An 11291-nucleotide genomic window follows, 5' to 3' on the forward strand; every position below is an offset into this window, starting at 1 on the left:
CCCTGCAACAACAGCACTGTCCTTCACCAGTGGACAGTATTCACTCTCTGTCTGCAGGACAGTCTCAGGAGCTCTTAGCCAACAGCCAGGTTCCAGGACTTCTTCAACAGGACTGTCTTTCACCAGTGGACAAATCTGGCAAAACAGACAGACAAAGTACCAGCAAAACAGCCATGTCTCCTCAGTTCTTGGCAGCTCCGGGGGCAGGTCTCAAAAGTCCAATTCAAAGTGGCCCCCAGCAATTCTCTCAGTCTCTCTCTCTGCCTCCACGAGGGTGCTGCTTCAAAAAAGTTCTTCTGCCTCTCTCTTGTCTCTCCAAATCTATGTTACCAGCTCCTCCCAGTTCAGGACTCTCTTTTCACATCAACAAGTCCATCCCACAGGTGGGATTAACAAGCTCTGGGTTTTAACACAATCAATTTGAAAACCAAGCCAATACAGGGAAATCTTTATATTCCATTACTATCGCAGGACCTCAGTTTTCACATATGTAGAATGAGGAGAATTGAACAGGAAGGGGAGCATGGCTAGATTAACATCACATGGTGCTCTTAATGACTCCAAACTCCTCCTTGAAATAAAGGCCCATCTTCTGAACATCGTTATGCTTTTAGTGGTACTCTATGTGTCCAAGCCATTAAATAGCACAGTTGCTGAAGAGTTAAGATTGCAGGTCCCTTTATTGTTGTCAATGAGAAAAGCTCACGGTGGGTGCAAGTGGGCTGCAGTATATTAGTACCAAGGAGCTGTGCAGGAGAAGCACCATGAAGAGTGTTGTCCAATATGATGTAGGTTTCATCTCTCTGTATCCTGGCACCCCGCACAATGCCTTGCTTATAGCATATACTCAGTAACTACTTACTCAAAGAGAAGTGGACTGATAACATATCAAGATCAAGAGATGGGATGAGGGGCGGCTAGGTGGTACAGTGAATAGAGCACCAGCCCTGGAGTCAGGAGGACCTGAGTTCAAATCCGGCCTCAGATACTTAACACAAAAACTAGCCCTGTGACCTTGGGCAAGTCATTTAACCCCAATTGCCCTAAAAAAAAACAACAACAAGCAAAAAAAAAGAGATGGGATGATCAGTGAATAGCCCACACACTCACTGGTGACTATATGATGTCAGAAAATCTAGAGAAAGACCCCAGCATGTTGGCAACATGGTGGCTTTCTTCAAGTATTTGAAGAGCTGTTTGGTGGAAGAGGAATGAGACTTGTCTTGCTTGGCTTCAGATAGCAAAACCAGAAGCAGTAGGTGAAAGTTGTAGAGCAGTACATTTCAGCCTTCTGTGAGGAATATTCCAGCACATGGAGCTGTCCGAAGGAGCCGGGGCTGCCTCAGTCTGTAGGTGGTTTCTCCTTCCCAGTCTTTAAGCAGAGGTTGGTTGATTACTTGTCAGAGATGTAACAGAATGAATTCTTGTTGACACAACAGTTGGGCTAGGTGACTTCTAAAGTCCCTTCCAACTCTGAGATTCTGTGAACCTCTCTTGGCCATTTTTTTACCTTTGTAAAATGAGAATCATAATACTTTTACTATCTAGCTCACCAGATGTTGTTAGGAAAGGACTTTCAAAACTATAAAGTGCTATGGGAATGGGAGTTATTAGTATTATCATTACATTATTTCAGTGAGTGAACCAGGTTGATTAAAGAAATGTGTGCACAGTTACTAAGTGGCCACGTAAATCTCTTGGTGACTGAAACTGTTTCTACAGCTATGCTATGCCCACCAAGACCATGGAAGTATTGCAGATACAGGAACAAAGCAACAAGATGTTACTGGATTCAGTCCTTACCACCCATGAACGAGTGGTCCAGGTAAGCTGTTTGCAGTGATGCCATTTCTGGGACTCTATCCAGACCAGATGCTTGGTGTAAACAGAAGCCAGAGGTCTGGTTTTTGAGGATTTTAATTCCAGGCTCCTGTTATGAGCCATTGCAGATGCTTCTAGCACACCCATCCCATCCCACCTTCCTTTCTTTAAAAAAAATTTTTATTGATGTCTTTTGTTTTTACATTACCTAGATTTCTCCCTGTGTCCCACCACCTTCCTGAGATTCATCCTTTATAACAGAATTATTTTCTAAAAAGGAAAAAGAAAAAAATCTGCAAAACTCATCAGTATATTGAAAAAATATGTGATCGGCAGTGCTTATACTCAAGACCCCTCACCTCTACAGGGTATCAGGGGAAGGCATCTTCTCATAGCTTTTCTTTGCAGCTAAGTTTTATCTTTATTATTTCTAAATATTCTATTTCATTTTTGTGTGTGGTTGTTTTCCTGTCATTATTATGGCCACTACATGCATATATATGTATGTATGTATGTAATTTCCCTGCTTCCTTCACCTTTCATCAGTCCATGTAAGTTTTTATGTGTTTTTCTGTATTCATCATGTCATTCTTATCCAATAGCACAATAATATTCCATTATATTCATGTACCACAGTTCATTTACTCTTCCCCAGTCAGTCAGCAGCCACTTTGTTCTTAGTTCTCTGCTACCAAAAAGTGCTGCTATCAGTATTTTGGTGTATGTGGAGCCCTTCATTTTGGCAGTGCCCTTCTTGGTGTATGCCAAGCAAAGTAATTGCTAGGTCAGGTGGGATGGACAGTTTAGACACTTCAGGTAATTCCACATTACTTTCCAGAATAGTTGTACCAGTTCCCAGCCCTACCAGCAATTCATTAATATCTTTGACTTCCCACAACCTCTAAAAGATTGACTATTCCCATCTTTTGGCACACATAGAAAATACAAGCTACTCATCATGGCATTTGAGATCATCCACAATCTGGGTCTAAATTACCTTTCCAGACTTGGTTCATACTACCCTCATATTCCTTGCATTTCAATCAAGCTAGACTTCTACTGTTTCCTCGTCAGTCAGATACCTAAATGTAAGTGTCTTCCAAGGCTCAAGCTGACCCTCTTCTCTTCTCTCTCTATGCTATTTCTCTTGGTGATCTCATCAGCTCCCATGGTTTAAATCTTTACCTCTGCACAGGTGATTTTCAGATCTATTCATTGAGCCATAACCTCTTTGCTGACCTCTCTACCAACCTCAACTCTCCTATCTCCAACTGCCTATTAGACCTCACAAACTGTGGCCCATAAACATCTTGAAGTCAGCATGTCTGAAAAACTGAATTCAGTCTCTTCCCCCCCTGCCCCAAACCCTTCTATCTTCCAAACTTTCCTATTACTGTTTAGGGTATTATCATCTTCCCAATCACCCGGGTTCACAACTTGGATGTCCTCAGCTCCTCACTCTCACCTCCATATCCAGTCAGTGACAAAGTTCTGTCATTTCAGCTTTTACAACCTCTCTTATGTATGCCCCCTTCTCTCTTGTGAACTATCATCACTCTTCTGTGATACTGCCTGGTACGGACCCTCATCAGCTCATGCCTTGACTATCACAGTGACCTGATGGTTGCTTTCCCTGCCCCAAGTCTACTCAGCTGTCAAAGTGATCTTCCTAAATAGCAGGTCTGACCATGTCATCCCTGCCTCCCCACCTCCCCCATCAGTCAGCTCCCCTGGCTCCCTGTCATTTCCAGGATCGAACATGAAATGTTCTCTTTGGCCTTTAACATTTTTTATACCCTGTCCCTTCCTGCCTTTCCTGTCATTTTACACTTTGCTTTTTTCCATGTGCTCTGTGATCCATTGACACCAGCCTCTTTGCTGTTCCTCACACAAGACACTCTGTTTCTGAACTGTTCCTTTTCACTGGCTGCCCCTTATGCTTGGAATGCTCTCCCTCTTTGTCTCAGCCTGCTGCCTTCCCTGGCTGGCTTCATTGAAATCTCAGCTCCAATTCCACCTTCTGAAAGAAGCTTTTCCCAGGTCCCTCTAAAGTTAGTGTCTTCCTTTTCAGATAATTTCCAGCTTACTCTGCAGCTGTCTTGTTTGTAAAAAGCTTTTTTTCCCATTGACTGTGAACTCCATGCAGGCAGGAACAGTTTTTCCCTTTCTTGTATCCCTAGCACTTGTCACAATACCTGGTACATATTATGTATTTAATATATGCTAGTTGACTTGACTTGAAGTGGAAATGGTCAGCCAGGTCATATTTTACAAAGAGATAAAAGGAGGTAGAAAACTAAAAAAAAAGCAAAGGATTTGAGGAAAAATGGTTGTTGGTACCTCCTTAAGTTTCAGCAGCCTGGTTCAGAGTCAGAGTCAAGATGGCAGAATGAGAGGAAAGAAACAATTCTTATGAACAGACTCCTAAAGAGGGGTCAGGGGGAAAAAAGAGAAGGGTAAGTATAAGGGAATAAGAGAGAAGGAAATAACACAGTTAACAGCTGGAACCCACTTTTCCTTCAACACATTCACTTTCTGGCTTTATACGGCTGGCTTTTCTTTTTGTTTGCAGATCAGCAATTTGAGTTCCACGTTTGCAGCAATTTTCTTGGAAATTCTTCAAAGCAATCTGCCAGAAGGAGTCAACCTGTCAGTAAGGGAGGTAAGTGTGGGTTTGTAGAGGAACTTGATGAAAATAGATTTGTGTAGGTGGGCCAAGGCCCCCTGGTGGCCACCTGTGTTCTCAAAGTAAGAATCAAGCTCAGGCCCAGTTCTTGGCCTCTGGATGCTCAGGCCCAAGACCATGCCACTGAAAATGCTGCCTGAAAAAAGGGCCCTTTGCACTTGCAAGGCAACAGTACAACTTTTTTTATGATTAATGTATTTATTTTTAGTTTTCAACACTCACTTTCATAAGATTTTGAGTTTTTAATTTTCTCTTCCTCCCTCTTCTTTCCCCTCCCCAAGACGGTGTGCAGTGTGATTTAGGCTGTACTTATGCATTCATATTAAACACATTTTCACATTAATCATGATGTAAAAAAGAATTACAACTAATGGGAGGAACCATGAGAAAGAAGAAACAAAACAATAATAGAAAAGGAGAGCAAATACTATGCTTCCATCTACATTTAGACTCTAGAGTTCTTTCTCTGCATGTGGATAGCACTTTCCATCGTGAGTCTTTTAGAGATGTCTTAGATCCTTGCATTGCTGAGAAGAGCCAAGACTATCAAAAGTCAGTCATTGCACAATGTGGTTGTTATTGTGTACAATGTTCTCCTGATTCTACTCACTTCACTCAACATCAGTTCATATAAATCTTTCATATAAGTCCGCTTGCTCATCATTTCTTAAAGCACAGTAGTATTCCATTACATTTATATACCACAACTTGTTCAGCCATTCCCCTGCTGATGGGCATCCCCTCAATTTCCAATTCTTTGTCACCAGAAAAAGAGCTGCTATAAATATTTTTGTATATGTGGGTCCTTTTCCCGTTTTTATGATCACTTGGGGATACAGATCTAGAAGTGGTATTGCTGGGTCAAGGGTATGCACAGTTTTATAGCAACAATGATTATTAAGCTGGAACACTGTAACATCCCATGCTGGGACACTTCTGTGGGAAAGGATAGGGCTGGACCCTATTAGAGTATCCCATAGATAGAACTGTCCCCCAAACCTCCCTTGGAATCACTGACTCTTCGAGTGGTGAGGGACCTCTGGGCATGAGGTAGCCCACCCACTCACCTGGTACAGAAATCCTGCCTACCCTTCCCAAACTAGTCTTACCACCCACAGGGAACTCCTTCCTTTCTGAGTCCACCCTCTCCCTAGTGGAAGAGAGCTCATTGTTAGGATATTCGTCCTCATTTTGAGCTGAAATCTGCCTCCTTCAACTTTCTCCCAAAATCTTAGTTCTTCCCTTCACAAGCTCTCAGTCAGCAAGCATTTAAGTGCCTGCTATGGCCATCCACTGCGCTGTGCTGGGTGAGAGTCTCTGCCTTCAAAGAGCATGCAATCTCAAGGGGGAGATAATAAGCAAACAAAGAGCAGGCCCATAGGCAGGATAAATAGGAGATCATTTACAGTAGGAGGCAGTAGAATTCCAATGGCTTTGGAAAGGCTCCTTGTAGATAATGGAATTTTAGTTGGGATTTGAACCGCAAAGAGTTGGTCAGTAAACATATATCAGGCACTTACTGTCTGCCAGGCTCTGTGCTAAGCGCTGGTAATGCAAAGAAAGACAAAAGACAGCTCTTGCACCCGGTGAGCTCACAGTCTCATAGGGTTGTTTAAAGATATAAGCAGGATAAAGTGGACATAGTATTAAAGGGAAGGCACTATCATCACAGGAGACTGGGAAAGACATCTTGTGGAAGGTAGGATTTTAGCTGGATCATGAGGGAAACCAAGAAGTGGGGATGAGAAGAAAGAGCATTCCAGGTGTGGGACCAGCCAGTGAAAATACCCAGCGTCGGGAGGTGGAATGAGCTGAGGGGAGTACATGGGAACGGGGAAGGTGTAAGAAGATTGGGAAGGTAGGAAGGGATCAGGTTGTGCAGGGCTTTGAATGCCAAACAGAGGAGATGATATTTAATCTTGCAGATGGGACGTAGCCACTGGAAGTGACTGGATGGTGGCTGAGCATGAGAGTGACATTGTCAGACTTGCAGTTTAGAAAGATCATTTTGACAGCTGAGTAGATGACGGTTTGGAATGGGGAAAGACTTATATAAAGAGACCCACTAGCAGGCTATTGCAGTAGTCCTGGTATGAGGTGATAAGGATCTGTACAGTTGTAACAGTATCAGAGGGGGAAAAGGGCATATATGAAAGATGTTGTGAAGGTAGAAATGATATTGCCACTGATTTGAGAGGGAAGAGTTGAAGATGAATCTTGGTTGCAAGCCTAGAGAACTGGGAGGATGGTGGTGCTTCAACACTAATATATTTGGAAGAGGGGAAGTTTGGTTTTGGACGTGTTGAATTCAGGATGTGTCTGGGCTATCCAGTTTGAGACAACCAAAAGGCAGTTGGGGATATAAGACTCTAGTCAGCAGAAAAGTTAGCATTTGATAAGTATATTTGAGAATCATCAGCATAGAGATAATAATTGAATCTGGGGGAGCCAAGATCACCAAGAGGGGGAAGAGAAGAAGGCCCAGGGACCTTGGCGTTGAGGGACACACACGTTTAGCAAGTGTGATCTAGAAGAAAATATAGCAAAGGAAACAGAAGTTGCAGTTAGCTAGGAGAACCAGGATAGAGTGCTGTCTTGAAAACTTAGAGAGAATTATCAGAGAGAGCAGGGTAATTGACAGTGGCCTTCGCATGATTTTTAGCCATGAAAGGCAGGAGAGATGTGGGATGATAGCAGGGATAGGTCAAGTAAGGGGTTTTTGAGGATGGGGGAGACATGGGTATGTTTGTAGGCAATAGAGAAGCAATAAGTAGACAGGGAGAGACTGGAAATTGGTGAGAGGGTAGGGATGATTGAGAAACAGTTTTTTGGAGAAGACAGGATGGAATGGGAACACTTGTGCATGAAGAGTTTGCCTAGGCAATGAGAGTGACTAATTCTTCATGTGAAACTGGGGTGAAGTGATAGTGGCAGAACGCGTCTTGGTGATATGAGATAAGGAAGAGGGAAAAAGAGAGGGCTCTTAGCAAATTTCTTCAGTTGTTTTTTTTTTCAGTAAAATATGAGGCTAGGTTCTCAGATGAGAATGTGGGGTAGGAGGGAGCCTTAGGAGGTTTGAGGAGGGTTGTAAATATTTGTAAGAGTTGCTGTGGTGGGGACGGCCAGGTAGCACAGCGAGTAAGAGTAGCGGCTCCAGTGTTGGGATGACCTGGGGATCAAATCTGGGTCCAGATACTCAGCACCACACCCAGAAATAACTGGCTGTGTAATCCTGAGCAAGTTACTTAACCCTGATTGCTTTACAAAAAAAAGTCGCTGTGGTGAGCTGGATAGTGAGTTAGAGAGGTGTGGAAGGATTACCTTGCAGCAGTGAGGGCCTCGTTAAGATTATGAAACATAAATTTTGTTGTGCCCCAGTCAGTATGGTTTCATGATTTTTTCCATGTTCTTTCAACATCAGGTGCATAGGAGTGAAGGCAGTTAATGCTGGGAGTGATCCAAGGATGAGGCTTGGCAGGGCAAGATCAGCAATATGAGAAGGGGGCAAGGGATTCAAGAGAAGAGGACTGTGTAGAGATGAACCAGTCCACTAAGTACTCAAGATGGGGAAGAGAAGAGAAGTGTAGCTAGTATAAGGGATATGGCCTGAGAGAGAACTAAGGGGGTTGAGGGATTGGAGGTGATGGTGTAGAGGAAGAACAGGATTTGACTTTGGAAGACAAGAAGAAGAAGAAGAAAGCCAATAGATTTTGATTAGATAAGGTAATTTCAGAGTTCATGGACCTGGAGGTAGTGCATTTGTGAGTGATGGCAAACTCAAGGGTCTGACCATGTCTGTGCATGGCTGATGTGAGGTGGAGGAGTTGGTCGTGGGAAATAAATAAGTTGACCTGGGATCTCTCAGTCCAGTGGTCTTTCCACTGTGCTGTGCTGGGTAGTTCTGAAAGTGTTTGAGTTAGGCCAACACCTAGCAATGGAGCATTGTGTAGAGGAGGTGCTTAATATGTGTTTGTTAAAAAAAAGGTACATGTGTTCTCTCCACTGAAAGTTTTTCGGTTATTTCAGTACATAAGATGAAGAAATGGGCTGACTTTTATGCGGTCTTTCCCCAATCTCTCAGCAATCTCAGAAACCTGTCTGTTGGTGACTTGAAGAGCTGGCTGCATTAACTGTAATCCTCATAAGTTAAAATAGCATTGCCCTGGTTTTCCATGTGTTGTTAATTGAAGCTTCACCAGGGGGTCTAGAGACCTGAATTAGTAACTTTTGGAGCACAACCAGTTACTTGATATCTGCAGAAAGAACCTGGGGGAAAAGTACTTATACTTTATGGGTCTGTGATTTCATCATTGTGGGCATTCCTTTCACTAGTAACAGATTCAGCCCCCTTTCTCCTTAGTAGATGGCTTCATGAGTTGCAGTAACCAAAAAAAAAATCTTCCCATAATGTCTAACCCTCTAGTGATGACTCTCTTTACATTTAGTTCTTCTTCCACTAAGAAAATATCTGTAAAACACTTGGTGTAGTGCTGAGCTGAGTAGACACTTGGCGTAGTGCTGACTGAGTAGACATTTAATAAAAGCCTGCTCCCTTTCCCTCTTCTCTCTCCTCCCTCTTTTGGGATTTGGATAATAGACTCCCAGTCTGTTGCTGGGTCTACAATCAAAGCATAGTTCATATTTAACATACTAAAAGTCCAGGGTTGCCTCCCTCCCATAATGAGTGCTTCCAAGAGGACTTCGTACTGGAAGTCTCTGCCACACCCTCCAGTTGAGGAGGACAACTGTTCTCCCTTGGGCACCTCCCAGTCAGAGAGTTAGTTTTAAATATCCTTCCATCAACTGCATCCTAGAATAACTTTTTCTCTTCTACAAACCTCATCTCCTTTGATTTTGAAACAGTAGAAAGAGCACTGGACTGGCATCAGGAGGCCTGAGATTAAGTCTGGGTTCTAACACCTGATAGTTGGGTAACCCTGGACAATTTGTGTTCCCCTTTGGGTCGCAGTTTTCTCATAGAAAGAGCCTAAATGGTACACACACTAGGCACCTGTCAGGGTTGTGGTGAGGAAAAGGACTTTATGGAATACTAAGAGTCACAAATAGCTTTCCTTACAATGCTCTTGTGTAACACATCCTATGCATACATACCATTAAGTGCCATGGGGATGGGAGGTCTTATTGCTCTCCTGACTCAGCCTGGCAGATTTGTTTGCACCACAGAAGAAATGTAGAGGGGTTTCAACTGAGAGAATGATTACTGTTAGTAAAAATTAATGCCACTGATGCTGGGAGGGTGTTTATTTCCAGTAGGTCTTGGCTTGAGGCTAATTCTGAGCCTTTATTTACCCTTCATAAAGAAAGAATATATTTTATTGATATACATCTGAGTCAAAAGTATTTACCAAACACTAAATTAACTGTCATGGAGCTGTTCAAGGTGGTATACTGACAGATATGATTGCAGTTTAGAAAGAGATTTCATTAGGAGCAGAATTGCCTTGTGTAGCCCTAGAGGGCAGAACCAGGAGGAATGGAGGGAAGTCACATAGGTTGGCCTAGACAACCTTCCATTTCTGCAATTCTTTGAGTGGCACAGAACCGTCCCAAGCATAGTAGTCACTACCCAGGGCAAAGAAAGCAGATTTTCTCTTCATCAAATCTTCTATCAAATAGAGGACCAGCTAAGAGAAAAGTGTTTGATATGGAGTATTTCCGAGGAAAGAAACAGTTTGGCATAATAGAAAAAACCCTTGGCCTGCAGTCATGTGACCATGGTTCTGATCCTGGCATCTTTTTAAATTTATGTCTCTTAGCCTCAGTTTCCTCTTCTGTAAAGTAGACTAAAATTTGCATCACTTTCATCAGGGATTCTTGTGAGCAAAGTACTTTGTAAATTGCAAGTTGTCATAGAAATGAGAGCTGTTTATTATGATTATTGAGGAATTGTGTGTCCTTTATTACCAGACTCATCTTCATTATTAGCAAACTGTGAACTGCTATTATTTTTTAATTCATTATTATTTGGGGGTAGCTGTGAGCTGCTGTTATTATGAGGGATCTTGTGAGTGGTAATGATGATGGAACTGTGAGCTTCAAGAAGAATAATGCCTATTATTTCTCTTCCCCTTCTCTCCTCCAGCACACTGAGGAGGCTTACAAAGGAAGGTTCAAAGCTCGGCCAGAATTGGAAGAATTATTGGCCAAAATGAACTAAGAGTCAGCGAACATGTTTGAAGAACCTGCTGAATAAATGGAGGGATCTCTGCTGAGTTACAAGATTGAAATAGTAGATAGGGACTCTTAGAGACCTTCAGCTTCTGTCCCCTCAGCCAGAGAGCCACCAGTTTCCTTCACTGATTGTGTATACTGTTTGTAAATAAAACTTTTTATTTTGGGTCAGTGAGATTGTTGTCAGTTTAATGTAAACAGTTACAGGTGCTGTAATTGACTTCCTTGCATGAGCATGAGGATCCACCCAGTCCTAAATGGCTTCCTTGATGGGATTTCACCTTTTGTGCTTAAGATCTCCAAGCCAGGAAGGGCTTCAGAGAGCATCTGGTCCAAGAACCCCTCCTCCAGTATTCCTGAATACTGGTCATCTAGCCACCACCTGAGGATGTCAGGTGATAGGAACTCACTGCTTTTTAAGGGTATCTTCTTCCTCTTTTGGACATCTTTGACAATGAGGATATTTTATCTAATACTGAGCCAATATTTGCCTTGCTACAGTTACTACCCATTCCTTCCAGTTCTAACCCCTCAGAGAATGAAGAATAAATTTAATCCCACTTCCCCCTGATAGCCATTTACACACCTGAAG

The 11291-nt window shown here is 42.7% G+C and overlaps 1 protein-coding gene across 1 annotated transcript in view; it reads left to right on the forward strand.

Annotated features, from left to right (window-relative positions):
• The window catches only part of MRPL48 (mitochondrial ribosomal protein L48), a 65095-nt gene extending 54221 nt beyond the window's left edge, over window positions 1–10874 (forward strand). Inside the window, exons 6-8 of the mRNA XM_069070828.1 lie at window positions 1723–1825; window positions 4394–4483; window positions 10611–10874. Coding sequence (XP_068926929.1) covers window positions 1723–1825; window positions 4394–4483; window positions 10611–10685 — 268 coding nt within the window. The 3' untranslated portion in view covers window positions 10686–10874. The remainder of the gene's footprint in view (window positions 1–1722; window positions 1826–4393; window positions 4484–10610) is intronic.
• Window positions 10875–11291: the final 417 nt, after the last annotated feature.

Source organism: Petaurus breviceps, unplaced genomic scaffold, assembly GCF_028583685.1.
Source record: "Petaurus breviceps papuanus isolate PSGF00001 unplaced genomic scaffold, PetGlider_PUasm1.0 90823, whole genome shotgun sequence".
Lineage (NCBI taxonomy): Eukaryota > Metazoa > Chordata > Mammalia > Diprotodontia > Petauridae > Petaurus > Petaurus breviceps.